The 20,742-nt window shown below is 37.2% G+C and overlaps 1 protein-coding gene and 2 long non-coding RNA genes across 9 annotated transcripts in view; 2 read left to right on the top strand and 1 right to left on the bottom strand.

Annotated features, from left to right (window-relative positions):
• LOC126923580 (unconventional myosin-XVIIIa-like) overlaps window positions 1-20,742 on the top strand; it is a 65,765-nt gene that overhangs the window by 8,212 nt on the left and 36,811 nt on the right. For 3 of the 6 annotated variants that reach the window (XM_050737170.1, XM_050737169.1, XM_050737168.1), the window contains 2 exons: window positions 2,554-2,688; window positions 20,446-20,634. In XM_050737170.1, the coding sequence (XP_050593127.1) occupies window positions 2,554-2,688; window positions 20,446-20,634 (324 nt within the window). Of the gene's footprint in view, window positions 1-2,553; window positions 2,689-15,663; window positions 17,816-19,266; window positions 19,480-20,445; window positions 20,635-20,742 lie in introns of those variants that run through there. The other 3 variants (XM_050737171.1, XM_050737172.1, XM_050737173.1) reach the window with 3 other exon arrangements.
• On the bottom strand, window positions 5,310-6,663 carry LOC126923606 (uncharacterized). Of its 2 annotated transcripts, XR_007713234.1 has the most exons (4): window positions 6,364-6,663; window positions 6,110-6,287; window positions 5,581-5,768; window positions 5,312-5,486 (listed from the first exon to the last, which is right to left on the bottom strand). It is a non-coding gene; the product is annotated as an uncharacterized LOC126923606 (long non-coding RNA). The 2 variants fall into 2 exon arrangements; XR_007713233.1 differs by having other exon boundaries at window positions 5,310-5,486; window positions 5,581-6,287; window positions 6,364-6,495.
• On the top strand, window positions 6,698-10,140 carry LOC126923609 (uncharacterized). Its single transcript, XR_007713238.1, has 2 exons — window positions 6,698-7,077; window positions 7,245-10,140. It is a non-coding gene; the product is annotated as an uncharacterized LOC126923609 (long non-coding RNA).

The following is a 20,742-nucleotide window of genomic DNA, read 5'->3' as shown; positions in this document are numbered from 1 at the left end:
ATCTTGGTAAAGCTGGGGTGCTTTATAGCACAAGTTTAATACTAACGTTGCAACATTTAAGAGTTTGTTATTAGATCATTCATAAGTAATGCAAATTTTCTCACCTGCTATATAGGGTATCCTATCATCTACTTTTGTAAAATCTTATAAGTAAAAATGAGAAAAGGATATTATACTTACATCTAATGAAACATAATATTCATTTGGAAGGAGAACAGAAGGGTTAAAAAGTCGATACTTGGTTCCGATGCGAGCAACAAATTCAAGTAAAACATAGTAAAAAGAAATAGTCGGAAAGTATAATCTATACTTTAAATTTTTCCGAAAAGAGAAGAAATCGATAAGCAGCATCTTCAATCCCCACTTTCTTGTTTCGTTCTCCACGACGAAAATGGTTATACGGGATCGTTGGCGTTGCCGGTAAAAGTGAGAGCGTTCACAGGTACGCTTGGTCGGTTCGAAAGGTGATCGGTGTACGGAACAGAGAAACTGTTGTTCCCCGGCTGATCATGGTTGGTTCATTGCCACTGATGCACCGAATATAGCGGGATCGTGACTCATGACCCATAATAAAACTATACTTGGACCGGGAGCGTCGCGTGAAAATAACTTCTTACCGTGGGATCCAACCGATGATCTTCTATTGGTCCTTGGTTGTGACAGTTGGTCACGAACTCGGAGAATTAAGTACTTAAGTACTTTGTTAGACTTCTTACTGTCAAAGCTGTGCAAGCGTAATTAGATTTGTCGACATGAACTTGCGATACCATATTTTCTATTTCTGTGTGAGATTCTCAATGCCTACTGCCGATAAACAAGCTTTCTTTTTATTGATACTCCTGTCGGGTTTGCAACAATAAACCCATCGTGACTTACGCGGGGTTTTATCCTGAGTTAACCGGGAAGAATGAGTCAACTCGTCGCTCGGATTTATAATCTCCAGAATATAACAGATTCTTTATTTATGAATCTCCTCTCTTTTAACGGGTCGTATAATTTTTGTTAAAAATAAAAGGGAATTAACATTGACCCAATTATGGAATTAATTAGTGCTATAATTATATAGAAGCTTTTGATTAAGAAAGATCGAGGTACTTGGAACATACTGTACATCCTCTACACTTTCTGAGTTAAAGGAATAACAAAATTTCTCAAAAGATTTCCTCTGAAAAAAGACTACTCACATCGACTCCCAATTGGTACCTTTGTGTCACAGATGACACATCATCAGAGTTTGGTTTAAGTTATGCAATTTCTGCAAAATACGCTATTTCTGTTCGCATCTATGTATTCCACTTCATTCCTTGTATAAAATGGCAAACAAAATATACTATTGAAGTAGCATAAGTTTGTCTAGTTTTATCGTTGGAACATTTCCAGTTCGGGCTGTAAAGTTCCTAGAGGAGGATATATCGATTAGGCTTGGGGGCCTTCGTACAGGTTCATGCCCTGGTTCTCCTTCTCGGTAAACCAAACGGTCTTAACAGAAAGAACGTAACGTGATTTACATACTTATACTATGTACAGCTAGGCCGCTTGCAGGTGTTCTCTCGGTCAACATCCTGTTTCCTGTGCTGTATACGCTAGACGGAAACCACTTTAATCTTCTTGAGCTCGCACACGCGGCTAGAAAGCAGTCTGAGGCATCCGTTACACGCGTGATATCTGTTTAATGCGTACGATTAGCTATGATCTTATCAACATGTACAGTTGATCCTTTATTATCTGAATTCCTACCATCCGAATACCGGTAACTCTTGTACTACTTGTTAATTGTGGTAATTCCTTTGAAATAGCCAATTAGTATTATTATCCTTAGGGAATGTTACTCGGAATATACTGGCAAACTGTACTGTGTGTACTATTGGGCTGAAAACTAAGTGATTGCGGATTTTGTCATTAGGTGGTAATGACAACATCCGCAATCACTTAGTTTCCAACCCAATAGATTTGTAAATTGTAAGTTGTAAGTTTGCAAGTGCAACAACCTCGTTTTCGTTTCTTTAGAGAAATTTATATAATCGTAGAGAAATTATTATAAGTAAATATTTATGTTGAGTCTTTATTTTGATGCCATTTTATCACTGAAAAGCAACATCAAAATATAAGATAGTTCAATGGGAAGAATTTATCAGATCCAATGATATAGTTTGAACACAATGGAAAAATACACGTTTAATCGAAAAAATAAATTAAGAAACAATTTTGAGAACTTGTATTTAATCGATAACTGAATTTTAAGACTGTCCCTCTGTTCTTTTAGAACTTCTCATCTTCAATCTCATTTCAATTCCATGTTAAACATTTTTTCAAAAAGTTTGTTTGTTAAGATAAAAGTGAAATTGAAATATAAAAGTTTGAGGTTCCCAGTAGGATAGACGGGAAAAATCGCCTCGTTCGATCGATCGAAGCTTTTTTTTATTCTTATGTCATGCAATGAAAATGTGGTTGGTTAAAGCGGAGACTAATTAAAACGGGATCAAACAAGAGAGTGTCTGTTGTATATAATAAACGTGTAATAGAATGTATAATTGAATACTTTGTTGTTTACAGGTTCAACCAGTCGCGGAATTGTCGGAATTATCAAGACGCGGTGGTAGCGACGGACGCCAGGTCGAACTTGCGGCCGCGAATATTCGTGGTGGTACACTTCGTCGATCTGGTAGTTTGCGGTTTCATCAAAACATGGTGAGTATTCTGTTTTCTGTCTTAATCCCGCGGTAAGATCGTTTTGCAAAGAGTCTTGGCAGATTTCTCTTCCGTCACGCCACAAAAGAAAGTGTACATCGTTTCAGTCGTCTATTTGACTTAATAAAAAAAAATGTAATAGCCATTTATTTAAATAATGGCCAAATTTGTTTGAATTATGGTAAAGTGCTTTATTAATCAAGCTTTCCATAAGATACAGAAGGATTAATAAAAAGATAAACAGAGAGAAGAATGCTTTGGATAATAAACGTTTTATTATTTAATTGCAAATCGAATTACAAAATGAATATCGATGAAATACCAAAATAGAAGTTGGTTTATCATTCGATTGCAAATCATGTTAAGAAAATGAATACAATTGACAAAATATCAGATACAAAAGGAAACGAAACGAGAAACTGTGGAGAGATGAGGTAGGAAATAAGCGAGCGGAAAAAGTGAAAGACGTGATGGGATTGTTTGGTACTCTAACTCTAACAGGAGGAAAGGTGTAGAGGGAAAAAGACAATAGTAGGGACGGATGCCTTCCACCCACATTCCTCGCGGCGGTGCAGTGGCATAGTAATCGCTTAACGGTACATCTGCTGACTTGCCCGTTCCGTAATACCAGCTTTCTGTCGAATCAAAAACCGGAATCCTACGATAATAGCGCAATTACACGGTAATGAAGCTTTGTCACTTTTTATCGCCACAAATTAAGTAGCTAGTCAAAGTGGCAGTTTATGTATATTAATTATTCGTTTATATATAGACTACGGATTTTTAATTAATAGAAAATTTGACGGTGCAGAAATGGACAGAATTCCAAAGAATATTTAATATATATAAAATATTCAAAACGGAGTATGAGTAACTGATGATAAATATAATAACTTGCAAGTTGCATGTGGTTTTAAAGGGTTGATCATTAAAATTTTTCCTGATATATGGGAATGAAGTAGGTATTTATACTGAGATATATTGTACGTATGTACGAGAACAAAGTCGAACAAACTAAGGCATTTTTCTAGATACAATGGTGTTCCTTTGTTGATATCACGACATTGTTATTAATGTTTAATCATGTGGTGTAATTTTGTTGAAAACGATTTACGCGAAGACTACATTTTATTTTAGCATTATCGGCGTCAAACTGCTTCGATAACCGATGTTAAATTGCTGTTTGTTAACGCTGCAGTAAGATTATTAGGAACAAATATAACAGCATCGAAGATAACGCTTAATCTAATACAATAAAGGAAGGTATTATTTGTTGAATGCTCGATGCTTTCGAACCATGCTTCTTGCTTACTCATTGTTTTCTAAGAAAGTGCTTTAAATCAATTTTCAATATCTCTAAAAAATAAATTAACTCTTGCAAGTTAAAAATATGTCTGAATGGGAATTGATTTGCTATCGATCGTACGACATACTATGCGTTTGCGATTAACGCGATATTTATTAATTAATTTCGAGATTAATTTTTATTTTCTTCTGGCGTACCCAGCGACTTGTTTCAATTTCAATATTTAAACGAGACACATGCGATGATCACGATTTTAATATTTTATCAATCAGTTTCAATCGTAAACACTTGCGTTCGAGTATGTATATCCAATGAAATTTTAATTAAACTTCGGCAAAAAATTAGCAATTGATGATTGATGATGTTATCAGCGGTTCGTGATTCACATTTTAATTTTTCGCATGATTAATATTTTCAATTATCAATTGACGATTAAAGAATGGCATCAACCGATGAGATCGGTACAATGCAATGATTAATTTCTTTCAATCAACTGCACATAAATTAATAAAATAAATTAAAAATTGTTATCAGTCACTTATGCCTGATAGCAATGCCTGGAATAATCGCAAAATATTTAAGTGAAAAACAATCAGGTATAATTTATTTATACGATCTGTTCTCTAGTTAATCGAATTCCCACGAAATATCAAACAATATAAATAATAATAATAACGAATAATATAGTCGTGTCGTCTCAACGATTAATTTACGCTCGAAGAAAATTCAACAAGGTGAAGCGCCTCTGATTAAGCAATCACCGGCTGTTTCCATGATTTGCTGCCAGCGATAAATACCAAGCACAACTTCCTATCATTTCCAAGTTAATGCATAACGAGAATTCTGTCCGAGCCACGGCATTTTGCTGTCCGTTAATCGTCGTCGTTCGCGACAATACCGTGCGAAAGTGGTAGTTGCTGTAGAAATGTATGTTATTGAAACGCCTTGCACTCGCCTTGGGACGTGTAATAAGACGAGCGCGATAAAAATATGCAGGGTGCGTCACATGTAGAAATGGAACGAAAGTTCGAATCTGGTTGGATAGTTTCGAGTGATTCGCGAGTGCATGGAAAAAGAAAAGTGATGCTTTCAAGTAGAAGCTAGGCGAAGATAGTAGAGATAACGAGTTTGAACTTAAACTCGTTATACATACGTTGAGAAATGTAAACGGTACTCTTTGATTTATTAAATTCAATTATATTTACTATACTATATAGATACTCGGAATGTATGAATTTAAAAAAATTCGCAGTATAGCTTCTAGTATGAATATTGTATCTGTTGTTTTGTATTTTGAGTTACAGCAATAAAAGTAAGGTCATATGCTCTCTAGCGGTATAAGAGCCTTTTAAATGGCAAGGAGGTAAAAGCAATGCGATAGAATTTTCCGATAGCTGGCCTATTAAAGTTACGCCATATGCTGTAAGGCTATCTTCTTTATTTCAAGAACTTTTCATTTCACCTCCTCGGTTTGTGCATTATTAACTTCATTCTATAAATACGTATATTAACAGGAAAATATGAGTTCAAGATTAAATACCTGTTAAGTATATAATTCAAATGTATATTAATTTTTTGAAACTTACAATTTCACATTAATTAAGCGATTATTCATCATTTGTTGATCATTGTTGTTATTGTCTACTACGATTTCCTATTATATATGGATAATTAATTAACTAAATTTGTTTGAAAAAAATTTATCTGCTATATAATCCGGATTTGTATCCTATAATTGGTTACAATTAGTCTACTCAAAACGAGGTTCGTATCTCTGCTGAAACAACATATGTGTATTTATTGTATTGATGGTTGGTAAAGTAGAGTGCGATCGAGTGGATCCGATGTACTAACGGTCGATTTACTGACTTGGATGTTCTTTAGCAACAACCTGTTTGTACCTTTGCAATTAGTTGATGAGCAAAATAAATTATTTCTGATCTCTTATTTCTGGATGATACTAAGAATAGTATTAGAATTATTATTACCATATTGATGGTATAAATATTAATATTAACCATAAAAAGGAGGAGAAGAAAGGATGGAAAGAATTTCTAAGTTAAAAGTAGTAAAATTAATTCCTAAAGTTAAAAGTAACGATTTCACGGAAACTACCTTTTATATTTCCTTTTACATTCTTCGCGTCTTTCATCTTCATAACGTTCAAGTGCTTCTGTCTAATTATAGCAACCACTGTATGCATTATACTAATCATTGATCGCATGTTCTCCTTTCATGTTATTCCAAAAGCAAACTAACCAACTGGCTCCTCCTGATAACTTTGTTCTCCGCGCTAAAATACAGATGGCTTCGTTTAATCTTCTACTTGTCGTACACATGAACGGTAATTAATGATGTAAACCACACACTGTTAGTTTGTATTCATGGCGTTCGCGTTGATGTAAAATTGTACGATCAAAATTACACGCTACTGCATTACGTCCGAACGCATTATTCTGTCCATTTGAATTACCGTGCAGGATGAATGTGCTTATACAAGCAACAATGTTAATCGAATTGGATCAAGGTTTCTTGGTTATAACGCTTTTACAAATTCAACGAACGAATCTACGATTTAGAAAATAATTATTTCCTTATCCTCGAGATTTTCTTTAATTCTGGCGTCAGATATAGGTTAGCAACTAAGTGATTGCGGATTTTGTCAATACCATCTAATGACCAAATCCGCAATCACTTAGTTGCCAACCCAATAGATACTTTGAACTTTCTATAGGGAATAGATATTGGTAACTATGCTATGTATGGTGAAATTAAAGATATTTTACGATCACTCCGAGTCTTTCTCCAGCTACTCTGTGTAAATGTTAATTTCTTCAGTTCGTGAATTTATTTCCTAGACAAGTCGGGCTTTGTCACGAAAATTTTACTTTCTAATGTTTGCCAGTCACGATATTTAAATGGCTAGTAATTAATTTGTATAACATGCAGTTACAAGTAAGCAGTAGTTACTTAGCAATGAGTAGTCTATTTCTGCTCCATTGGCTAACATTTATCGATATAATTGAAGCGAGATCGAATAACGCGTTCAATAACACGGTGAAATTGATCCGTAACACACTCAGGTAATATATTACACGCGTCTAAAATTAAATTAATATTTGTAGTCTAGGGAACTGAACACAGTGTTACATATCGAGTTAGAATTAGGATAAAATAGGTTAGACTACGTTTAAAATACGAATGTAATTATTTTGCTATTTTGAAATGAACGTTTCTTTTTTTTTTGTAGTGGCAGAGGTCTTTTAAATTAGTAACGATATGATAAGCACTGGCTTAGTGGAATTGTAGTAAATATTCGGAGACAGTGTGAGATACAAGGAAAAGAAAATAATTCACGTGATACATTAATTTGACGAACAGTGGCGAATTAACGGTAGTAAAATTCTTCAACATCGTCACTGTAGGGCTGTAAAGTAATGTTACGCAGGAACAGGCGGCATCGAAAAGGATGCACTTATAGGTGCAGTCCGAGAATGACGTCAACCTATTGCCTTTCTATAAATATCGAGTTTCCAAAAGAAGTTCGTTGCCCACGCTTGCAACGCGAACAACAAGGTACGAGAGTTTAATGACCGTCTTCACCACCATTTTAGCCTAAACTCTAAACCACTGAAACTCCCTTCAGATATTTTCTATTTTTATATTGATATTATTATTACACACATATACTTGGTACTGTTTTATGCATATTCTGATTATTTCAATCTTTGCGGTCGTTCGTAGCTGGTAGATGAAAAGTACTGTAAGTTGACGAATCAAAACTGCAATTATTATTAATTTTTTTTTTACGCCAGGGACCTAAAGAAAAATTGTCAGCTCTCGCACATTATGCCAGCAGTTTAATATAGAGAAGTTTCCAACACGATAGAGATATTTCCAAGCAAAGAAAGTTAGTATTACGTGCAATATATATTTATTGATATACACTATATTCATATCAATAACGTGAATCATTCTACTTAAGAATATTTTGGTCCAATTCCATCAAGATGTCGAATATTCGATCACTCGTTCTATTAGGTTGGCAACTAAATCATTGCGGGTGTTGTCATTAGGTGATAATGACAAAATTCGCAATCACTTAGTTGCCAACTCAATAATGTATGTTCACAAAATTTAATATCTTTCTACTAGAAGCAATGTTTCATCAACGGTGTACGTTTAAGGTCCAACATTTTCCTATTAAATTCAATTTATGGCGAACGCTGTGGACACTCGAACAAATCGGTATTTGGTAAAAAAATGGATAGGTTGGAGATGAAACTCGAACTCGACCTGGTCGCGATTATACGATCGGTAGGTAAGAGGAACGATCTGTAGGCAAGGAAGCACAATGCAAATATTGAATGTGGTTTGCAAGAGGATAACGCTGATGACTCATGTCGAGTGACAGGCCGGACTGACGTTGGTGAATAAGTACACCGGTGAATATTGCGGATTGTTGCGAACACACGCACCGATACACGACAAAGCCGTGGCATACTTACGCCTATCCGAAACGAGGCAGTTTTCAAGCTGTAACATCATTCGTGTCACGTTCGCTGTTTTTTCGGACGTAGAGCAATGCAAGTGTTGCCTACGTTCTTATACGCAAAAGCAACCCCGTGAAAAGGACTCGAACGAAGAATGCAAACGTGGTTGCAGCTTTTTCAAAGGCAATCGAAATGTTCATTCTGCAACATATTTCGAAGTTGCTGACGTACATTATCGCTGAAAGGTTTGGAGCATCCTTCGCTATTAAGGCAAACAGGTCGTTTCAGGCAAAAGGAGGATACGACTAATTTAGAAGATTCGTTTCTTCGCGAAATAGAAAAGTAGAGCGCTAGGTGTATTAAGCTGTGATTCTCCAATTTTTACACTTCAATTTATTGCTCTCGTTTTGGCATACAGAAAGAAGAAACTTTGATATAAAATTTAAACCAGGAATCGTACCACCCAATTTTCACATCGATAACTATTTCTCCATATTTTCTTCAAACTTGAGATGCTTTTTAACATTAGAAAAATGCGGATGGACCGTAATGGACTGGAATATTGAATCTTCTTGTGAAAGAACGTAGCAAGGTTAAAAAAACGGGGAGAAAAGGGAACTAATATCACGCTCTTTCACAGAAGTAGACGTTCTTTCGCGGAATCAGTTACCTGCGAACTTTCCTTACCAAATCTGTCTCCCTGTTATCAGATGTTCCATATAAGAAAACGTTATTCACATTTCGCGAAACAGTTTCATAGAAGAGGCGCGAAAGCGAGATGAGCGGCAACTCGTTGGTTGATTAATAGAAGTAGCAGTTGCATCAAGCCACGTTAGAAAGTAAAGGCTAATTAAATCTGCGCGATTGTTCCTCATGATTTGTTGCGCTACTAGGTTGAGTCTGTTACGTTACGGTACCGGTACAAGGATCCAGCCTACGCTTTAATTCTAGTTGTTTCACCTTCCACAGCCTTTCGTCTCGGCGCCGTACCTTGTCATTTTCGCATTCGAGATTTTACCACACTTTTCGAATGGCATTCTTTATCATCCGCGAACAAATACATTTGTGTTTTTTAAAATCGTAATGAATTATTCATAATCATAGGATAGCAGTGAATTCTTTTTCATTCGCTATTCATTTTTTTTTAAATACCTATAATATGCATAAAATTTCCATATATAATGTTTAATAGGTAATACTTGAAGTGAATTACCCTATTAAGATCGTGTATCGAGTAATTGATCGATAGAACGACATCAGACAGAGGGAATGTCGCGTAATGTTTTAGAAGTGTCTGTACTGATATTAAACTACGGGACAAGAGTTTTTTAAACAGAGCAACGTTGCTACTTGGAAAATAAGCGAAGTAGAACTAAAGAGAAGTAGGGTGGTAACTCCCAAATATAACTTTTAAAGTAGTGTCGTCAGTCTTTGAAGCGGTTGTTACGCTCCACTCAACGAGATTTCAAGTATTCTTCGGTGTACAGCGGGCAAACAACTCTTTGAAGTAGCGTACTAAAGCTTCTACACGATCGTAAATTTTAAAAAGCGCCAGTGAACCGTAATTGCCTATTTTATCTCACATACTAAAATTCAAAATCTCGTCAATTTTCTGTCTCGAAAAAGAAAGAAAAGAAGGAACATAAGGAATGGCTACGCAATAGAAAAATCCTCCTTTTAAAATGATAAATATTTTGAATATTTATTTTCATTACAGATTATCCATTCCACTAGTATCCACTCGTAATTGTTCTCTACGTCACGTTCATAGATCGTCTCTAGGAAATGCAGCATCCATAGAAAAGTCCATAGAATTCTGTTACAGCGCCTGAATCTTTTTAAAGCTTAAGAAATATTCGCCCCTGAATGTATTAACGTAGCTGGCACAAGAATCTTGTAACAAAGCTCAGAGCCGGCATATTCTAAATACTTTAGCTGGTAAGCAAACACGTGTCTCAAATTTTCTCCCATACTTTCTTAACTTGCGCAAGCTGGACGGCTTTGTTGGATCTAGAACTCGGTTGTCCACGTATGTACCGTGTCTCTAGGCTTCTATGAATCGGCGTGTCACGTAACGACAGCGTAGAAATTGTGCTGTGGTAATTCGCCCACGCTTGCTCGCACAACCTCGTCGTTTCTCGCCTTTTGCCCGTATAATACGTCTACGGTTCGTCGAAGAACGCGTGACGTCGATGTGTCATCGGACCGCGATGATTTTAGGTACCAGCCAGAGCACGGACGACAACATATTTCACTCGTTTAAAAATCCGGCTACAAAGGAATTCTTCACAGCTATTGAGAACCCGGCTTCCCACGCCTTCCGCAATGTATTCTCGTTCATCTGTTACGTGTCGCCTTTCAATGCATCGCGTAATCACGCGTTTGATCTTCCCCATTTCTCCTGTCATGGGACACCACGGTTTGCGCCTCATCCTTGTCGATCCGATAGTAAAGGGAATTTTTAAATGTCGGACTTAGAGGATAGGTGGATTACGTAGACAGGTTCACGAAATACTAACCATAGTATACTAGAAAGTATCGTATTGTATTTATAAATATATTATATTTGTTGTACGAAATATTTTACAATTTTATTAGCACTGTTACGACACTGGACTATACGATGAGTTTTTTTTTTTATTATTTAATTTGTACTTTATAATTTGCCCAGCTGGACATTTGCTAAATTTGTCTATCTTAATTGCCAAATACCATGTGGATGGCTACCCCCAGCGGGATACCATCTTCGAGTTTGACTATCTTATTTCTTTACTGAGGTCAGTGGAGTGTTCTCTTTTTAGTCTTCTTTCAATGAGAGTTTCGCTCGCTTCAGCAACCAGCTGATGTACGGCGAGTGTATTGGTAAAATCTGAAACAAATCTGAAAATATGTTGCATAGAAATTACGCAACATATAATCATCGTAACTAATAATTAATAACAGAAATATATTTCACTAATTAACCAAATCTATTAAATTACTCTCTTTTATTCGTACAAGTTTCTAATTGAAATCTTTATTACGTAGACATGCGATTGTACATATACGCAAGATATTTAGTACAACAAACTCATTATCCATATAATATATAATATTAATACGGAGGTATAAATATCCAATTTTCTTTTATCCGCCACTATATTTTAGATGACAATCTCTTGCGCCAACACACAACTCTGATTGATTGGTCGTTTGCCTGATAATTTAGATTAATTATGACATTAGCAGTCGTTAACTGTAACATATTTATGATCCTGTAGTGCACGCGTAACCTGACTGTTTTAGGGATTTTATAGAAATGCGTCTCTTAAGTGGGTAGATAAGTATTAGGCGTAGGTCGAGAGATTTCGTAGGCAGATTTTTTCTCCTTGTTAAGTGTCATGAAGTACTTCGAATATCATAAGTATTGAGAATATTTTCTCGTAGCTTACCAGCAATGTTTGTGGAATGATGAGTTTTTTCATTTTCAATCCATAGTTGGTAATAAAATCTATTTTAGGACATTCGTGTGTGGCACATAAATATTTAAATAGCGTTGGGTTATATTGAATTACTAGCTTAATCAGGAAATGACAGGCGTGCATTTTATGTTTGACCTTGGCGGCAACAACGTACACTCCATATAGAATATTATTCATCCGGAAAATTCCATTTCGCGTAATGTTTAAAACATACACGCGATTGAACTGCAAATGACTCGTAATTCTAAATTCCAGTTGAAAAAGTTTCGCTATTGATCGGTTTGATTACTATGTTCATTTACATTTCTTTGTGTGTTTGTTCTAAAGTCAAAAGTTAATCTGTTTGGGTTAAAAGAAGGAAAGAATAAATATAAGTTACGATTTCCAGTGAAGATTATCTCGTTCCCGATATCTTCCACCACGACGACAATTATTCCAGGAAGAAGTTGAACCGTTAAGCGTAACTATTGCACATTGGAGCTGGAAGTGTAAAAAGAATTAGAAAACAGTATATACGTTTACCACGTTGTGTGTGGGCAAATGGAAAAACTTTTGCTTCGCTCGTTCCCTTCTGTAATTTTTTCTCTGCTCGAAAGTGTAATCGAGCGTCCCTGGTTAGCTTTATGAATACACGACAATCTGTGGTGGCATACATCACGAGAGGATCGCACAAAAACAGAAGCCGCTTGAAGTTTCTTGCGACGCGCGTAAAAGAGGCTGGCTGGAAAAAAGGCAAGTCCCCAACTGTGAGATGCGAAGACGAGGCATTTGCAGACTCGTCACGTGCGTCCTGGTGCACGCGATCCGCGTGCTGAGAGAGCAACAGAACGAACAGAGTCACGGGCTTTCGAGAAAAGATGCTACTATTTTAAGAAACTCGTAACACCGAAGATTAGGTACATTAAAACTGTAGCCTCTCGTATCTGCGTTACTTTTTCTGTCTTTTTTCCGTCCTGTAAGATTATCCGTGGTTAGTAAGCTGTCATTTGGTATCGAACGAAGAAACGATAAACGATAACAGAGGAGAGAATATGAAACTCCATTTTTAATCTCGTTTCTTTCATATCGAATCTACCGTTTCCTACTGTTGGGTTATCTCCCAACGACAAAATTCTCAATGACTTAGTTACCAACCCAATATTAGGAAGCTGTAATTTGGCACCAAAGCGATTGATGGAAAAAGGATTACGAAGGAAAAATGCAAATGTTGAAATGATGGCTAATATTGAAATTCTTAGAAGATACTATACTATATATTGACCTTTTGTCATTAGTACACTATGGATCAGAAATTCTTAATTAATTAAAAGATCGTAATAAAAATACGAAGCATCGACGAAACGATTTTTTTTTTTTTATTTAATTTGTACTTTACAATTTGCCCAGCTGGACATTCGGTAAATTTTTCTAGCTTTATTGCTAAATAACACGTGGATGGCTATCCCCAGCGGGACACCATCTTCGAGTTCGTCTATATTTCTTTTGTTTTTGCCCAGTGAACACATTTTTAATTGTATATCCGAGCCTTCCTTATTTTTATTAACATCCTGACGATAATAAGTTTCGTCATGAAGAAGTTCCGGCCCGGAATAACGCAACGCGTCTTAAATGAACGCGACTCATTGTTGTAATCTCCTTTGATTACAGCGTAGAGCAAGTAATTTCCATAATCACAAAGCATCAGGTATGCCAACCGTGTAATTAAACTGTCCCCGTCGAAATTTCCACGTAAGTTAATTGTTTTATTCGCGTTTCTTTTTTCTCGTGTTTTGTATGTTAAACATTTCTAACAGTGTCCAGAGATTTTAGAAAAATTGGCAACTGTTGGGAAAACATGGTGAGTTTAGCAACTTTTCATTGAATAATCCCGCGTGAAGACTATAGATGAAGAATACGATAAGTCGTATTATCCATGTTTTAAGGAACATCGTTTTTAAAATTCAGTTCTTTGTCGTTTTATCTCGTTATCCTATCGATGCTTGTTATATCTTTCTCCTTCGATCCTCGCGTATAATTTGCCAAAAGAATCGAATGGATTATCGAGGATGCAATTACAGCGTGTTTCAATTAGTCGAAGTTGAACTCCTCGCATTTGTCGTGGATTTAACAACGTCGTCTATAGTGATCTATGCTCGCAGGAAAAGGTGACGAGGCCATCGAAGAGATTAAAGATGAAAATACATCCTCCGTGTATACAGATTTTCTTTTCTTCTCGTGTTGTTTCTGCGAAAACCGTGTTTATGCAAATTATTGGCTGAACGGAGCGCTTGAATCGCTCCCTTCAAATGGAAAGGATGGCGTTAAAAGGTGAATCGATAGTTGTTCGCTTTAGAACCGCTTTAGCATCTTCTGTGTCTATTGGTATCCATTGATATCTATTTTATAAAGTTAGCTGTTTGATTTAGGAATTTTTTAATCATGCCACTTTCCTTCGTTATGTTCGCGAAAATGTATCTTATCTTATATTAAGATAACTAAGATCACTAGCATTTTTTAAAGTATTTAATAATATGTTTGAAGATATAATTTTATTTTAGAATGGCAGGGAAGTTTTATAGGAGCAACTAGCGTCGAGCGACGAGAATAAGTTTCCATTTTTATTGTCGTACATGGAATATAATCTGAACGTATCATAACAAATGTTCGTGCAACATGACAAAACCTGTTTCGCAAATTTTCAAACTGTATCGCTCGGTCGTATCGTTATACAAAACGTTCGGGCGACTTATGAGGCGAACGAAGCAGGCGAATTACGAGAGACGTTGTTTCTCTCGTTTTTCATCATCGGCAGCAAATATTCGCCTGATTTTTCGAAACTTCTTCTTCATAAACTAGTTCAGTTTCAAGTCGTAAATATATTTATTGATTGTATCTTTATTCTACTATGTTTCTCTTTGTTATCCATCTTGTACTTGTTCCAGCGTTTTTAATATATAGAAGAAATATATTTCCAAGGAAAGATCATAATTGGAGCTTTATACGACCGTCATTATGAAATTAATACGTTTCTATTTACTTATGGGAATCGGAGGGTTAAGAGTTAAGGGAAGCCATTAAAAATACTCGAAAGCCTTTGAGAACAGACGGAACGGTACGCAACACAATAAGATTATATAATCTTTTATTACGATTTATGACTGACGTAACTGAGAAGAAAGGAAGGCTAACGCAATATTAACCCTCCGTAAACAGTATTTCATTTCGTTATGAGAAGAAATGATTATGAGACGATTATTTCCTCCGGTTTCCACTGTTAACGATTACTAAAAACAATGTTACTTAATTAAAAAAATAATCGAATCTTAAACCAGTTAAGAACTATATAAACGATGCGTTCTATCTTCTCGTCTCGGTAGAGGTACAGGTTCTCGTTTGAAATTTTACACCGTATACAATGTTCGCACGTGCGATCAGGTGTGCAGACCATATAGCACCGTAGAAACTAAATATCGAAGGTAATCCAGAGTTAAAGCGACCCACGAATCAGCAATTCAATCGATCGATCGCTAGAAAATTATTTGTCATGGAAAAAATATTTTTCCCCGCGACAACGAAATCAATCGCTTGTAATCAGTGAAAATCTCATTTGCGGAGGATAATCACGAGGACACGAGTAAAGTGAAAGAGTTGGTGTACGGTGGCGGAGACAGAGACGGAGAACAGAGCGAAGAAGGGAGCAGCGAGAGAAAGACGTCGCGAAGCAGAGAAGGAACGCCTCAGTCGTGGGAGCACGCCTGCCTCTTTCGTTTCTTTTTGATCTGCTTCGGTCTCGGGATACCACCGCTGTCTCCTGCCTCAGTCGAGACTCGGTGAGCTCGAGGTGCTCCTCGGAATGGAGCCCTGCTCTCCTCGCCCTTTCCTTCCCTCCCTCAGCTCTCCCAATCTGGACCAAACAGGAAGGAAGCGAAGATTCCGTTTCGTTGGTCATTTTGGAGTTTTCTAAAATTTCCCTGCAAACATGTTATTAATATTTCTCATCTTTTTGAACGTTAAGTAATCGATTTAAAGTGTTTTCGTTAGTTTGATTCTCCGGTTCACGCGTGTGTACATGTCGACAATGAGTTCGCGCTACTATCGATCGCAATGTTGGATCCCTGCTGAGTTTGTTGTTCGATCTGCTTTAATTTCAATGACGAACGATTCGGGTATTTACCGTTCAATGTCGTCCTCGTGTTTGGTTACTAACAAATAATGTTTTTTATGTCTTGAAGTGTAAGGTGCTATGTATTTCGAGAGGTGTCAGTTGGAGAGAAACACCGAATAATTTAGGTGCTGGTGGAACGAATAATTGTTGTAAAGATTCTCTACAATTTTTAGAAAGCATCCTATTTCGGTTATAGTAATTGTCGGTGATCGTTAAATAACTTGGTGTATGAATCCTACGAGTTCTAAAAACGGTAAAATTATTTGAAACTGATATTTCGGAGCATTTGGAACGTCAGACATAAACAACGAGGAACAACCGTGACTAACGCATCCTGAAGATAATTTTCGTATTTTTAATTGGACACGAGTCTGGACAATTGAGTTGATAAAATATTGCAAGATAATAAACGGCGTGTTTTTCACAAATCGCTTCACAATAATATGGTACGTGGAACGTAATGCATGTTTAATAGAACGGATAAAAGCAACGTATATCAACTACTGGTGTCAGATTATTATCAAGCGGGTAGCAGATAGTGTTGCGAACGCGTCCCTACTTTTACCCGTGTAAAAACTCGATTCAAAGTGGATTTTCACGATTAAACTCACAAGTTACTTTACGAAACTTGGTTTCGGCGGGAAAAAAAGAGCGCCTGAATCAGTTCGTGAGACCGGATGATTCCGTAGCTGGAAGAAGGGATAATTAACCCGCGTGAAAGCGAGAGGACAAAAACGAGAAAACAGACCGAGAAGAACTGTCGACGCCTTTTTCCATCGAGATGCCTCTAAACAAGGTCGACGAAGAGTCCCTGAGAGCGCATCACTTGCTTCACAGGTCGTGTCGCGGTAAGGCTCACGGGAATGGCATAGCGAAACAAAGCAATCGTCGCGCGACTATCTGCTTTCCTGCTACCAGGTTCCCAAAAGACCGGAAGTCCATTACATTGAACGAAACTTCGGTCGTAGCAAACGTGGCAACAAAATTTTCTAATAGAAGAATCAACAGAACTGGCACCAGTTCTTGGGAATGCAGTGACAGCGACAGCTTGCATTCTTCCGAAGCTGGACGCGAGAACGTGTTCACGACCACAAATAACAATGATCGTTCGCCATCGGCAAATACATCTGTTAGTGCCACTGTCAAGTCACCTAATGCTCCAAACACGAAGAAGAAAACTAACAAGAACCTACGCGTATCCCCCTCGTTATCGAAAACATCAACGAAGTGTAATAGAAAGGAGAGCTGGGCAGACACGTTGAGAGTGAGTTCGATCGATGATAGAATCAAACGGATGGAAGAGGGTTGGGACGACAGCAACGTGATCAAGGCACCTAGAGAGCGCAAGTGGAGGAGGATCACAGCGGAGATCGAGCAGAGGGTGCCTAATGGGAAGTCTGGTGACTTTAAGATCCTCGGTCTGAGAGGATCGTCGTTGAAAGGATGGAACAATGGCTCGCAGAAGAGGAACCGGAAGAGCGTGGCCTTTCAAAGAAATTCAAAACCGATCGTGGACATCATCGAATGGGAGGAGATCGTGGAGATGGCTCTGGCGAAGAAGATAGGCCATGCAAAGGGAAAGAGAAGACAGAACGGCGAAGATGTGGTGGACGAGGGCTCAGATCGTCGAAAGGTTGAGGGTGAAACGGTGAACGGCGCGGGGGAGTGCATGAAACGCCTCGAGGTGCTTCTGCAAAATAGACTACCGCCGCAAACAGTCGAGGTATGTCATTATCGACACGCCTTCGGAAACGAGAGTTACAGTAGCTCTGTCTCTCTTTCTCAATGCATGCTATGCGAGGGATTGGGTGAGCCGTGTATGAAAATTATGGTTGCGCAGCTATAGGGAATTCGTAGAGCCGATGAATGCGGCTATTCATGATCGGTAAATTGGATGTTTCGTTGGCGGCCGCGTGTTTCCAAGGCGTTTAACTAGGTGTATACATATGTGTGTGTGTGTGTGTGCCTATCTTAGAGCATTTTACATGCGCGTTTCTCGAGATCGTTGTGCGAGAAGATTGGCTGGAAAAAACTGGGACATCTTGCATAATACTTTAGTTAATTACTTGTATAAATATAACTTTAACAAATAATTCTCGTACGATATTTGCCACGTAATAGTATAACACTTGACGTATATTTCGTATGAAAATGTTGTCCACAATATCGTGATATATATTTAGTTTATGCCCCAGATTAAAGATTGCACTCTTAGTAAGACACGTTATACGTTTCAACAGACTCTTCGGATTCCTTGTTCAACGCTATTTGCTGTGCGTCTATTATTTTGTTCTCTTATAGTTACTGTATGTGTACATGCTACAAATGTAAAGACATAAATATATACAATGTATACTACACTGGCAGCAGATGAGTGTGTTTAACACCATTTATCTCTGTCGCAACACGTGTCTCCCTCCAAATAACTGTCAGAGCTTATATGTACCAATTTTTAAAATTGATACACAAGTTTCAAGTTTGTTTCATACACGCGTCCAGTTTAATTTTATCGATTTCTTAATACCAGCTTCATATGCAATTAATCGTATTAATTAATTACAGCAGTATAACAAAAATAAATAAATAAGTACATAATATCTATGTAAGTACATTTTTATCTTAATAAAAGTAAACATTAGCATTGTAAAAAACACCTGTACCTTTTTAATAATTGCCAGGACGATAGATCCGACACCAGTTATTTTTACTGATTTCTTAGTCTCAGTGTTAGACAAAGATAAATAAAACTTAAATACATAAGTACATGCGCATAGACTGAAAATACGTGCCGATTTGCATCCAAATCGACGTATACAATACATGTATACAGCGAACGAGTTAAACGCTCATTTCCATGCCTAATTATCGACAAGGTATAATTGACAAGGTATAATTCAGCAAATGAGACAGAAATGGAGATTAGTTGGTGCAGCATGAAACAGATAAAAGAGCAACACATCGCAATCGTGTAATTTTCCCATTTAGGATCTTTCGTGTTCGAAGGTGCGCTGTGTTCTGTTTGTTTCGCGAAACAATGCGATCGTTGTACAGGCTGGAGCCTGGGGCTTGATTCATGGTAATTTATTACCAGGAAGTCGTACGAGCCGTCGTTCTTACATGGTAGAATAGAACAAGTCAGTAGGCTTTCTAGCAAAACGCCTGACACGACACGCGGAAATCGATATGCGTGCACCCACAGTTGCGACTCACCGCGTGATTCACGAAATTAGGGGAATTGTTATCGAACCGGCGACATTCACGCGCTGCGCACCATGTGCAAATTAGAGTTTGGCTAGAGTTTTGAAAGAAAAGAGCCGTACAATATTTTAATAAAGATGTCGGAATTTTATTTGTCAATGAAGGAGGAAGTGCGAGGTGGAAAATATGGTAAATATACCGATAACGTTTATGGAAACGCATAAAATTTGAATTGATCTCGCTATTACATCTGAATTGGTAGCTGCTACATCAGACATTTATAAGCCTTGAATTTTAAGTGTTCTACTTGATTAAGGTCAGGCCTGTAAAGATGGTATGTAAATGGCAGTATTAGGCGTACAAAACCGGTGCCAATAACGCAGACATTTTCAAGGATGTTGATGATTTAAACGACAGTTTCGCATTTTTTTACAAACATATTGTCGGTCAGAATGGGACGCGTTATTGGTCGAAAACTCTTCCAGATATTTTTGTAAATTATTATCAATAGTACGTTAGCAGGCTGCTCCTGTTAATAAATATTTCTCGAACATTGAAAAACAGCTTCCCGAATATGCGAGTGAGGACATTTTCTGAAGAATGAAATTTGAAATTTCCATTCGAGGAAGATCCTTATGGGGAATGAAAATTCTTAATAATTTGAACTTTGTATAATCGCACGAACGAATAATTGTGCACGATTTGAAGCGTAAGAGTCATTAAATATCAGTTATGTACGTCGATACTATAAAATTTCGCATAAGTGAAACTGAAACTATTTTGCTGGTTTTTGATGGATAGCTCGTAGGTTGAACTTCAAGGTCGAAATACATTTTTCTAATCAATGATGTAATTCATTTAATATGGATTCTCAAGTACGACTAGTGTTCTAATCTACACAGCTCGTAGGTGAGCAAATACTTTCTTTTTGACGCGTGGTAACGTCGGAAAGGGAGAGAAACATGTGCAAAATCGTGTAATTAAAGTTCTAGATTTGCAACTTTTAGATTTCTCTTGAGATAGAAAGAGTCAGCTACGCCACAGAAACAATCTATTTTCGTTTAATTTCAATTTGCAAGATACGTTACATTCGACGATTAGAAAATTTGTGTAGAATTTTAAGCAATTTCTTTTCTTCTTTTTGTCGATGACTAGGCACGGTCCGAGGAGCATCTGGCGCAAGAACAAGCATGGCTGAGTTCCGAAAGAATTTGGTTATTGCATCGAGGTGGTTTTACCCCTGCGACGAAATGTGGTCCAGCAGATCCGGACACAGGAAAGCTAAGAATTCGTTTAACCACTTCTGGCGAGGAACTTCTCGTCGATGAAGAGGACGTTGAAAAGGTATTCGTTTGATTAAGTTTATTTGACATTGAATATCAATTTCCATGATGTTCAAGTATTTAAATTCTAAATATTTAAAACATTTAAAGTATAAAGAATTATATTCTA

The sequence above is a fragment of the Bombus affinis genome, chromosome 13 (genome assembly GCF_024516045.1).
Source record: "Bombus affinis isolate iyBomAffi1 chromosome 13, iyBomAffi1.2, whole genome shotgun sequence".
Lineage (NCBI taxonomy): Eukaryota > Metazoa > Arthropoda > Insecta > Hymenoptera > Apidae > Bombus > Bombus affinis.
The sequence above is the reverse complement of the archived record's forward strand: the minus strand, read 5'-3'. Positions and strand labels throughout refer to the sequence as shown.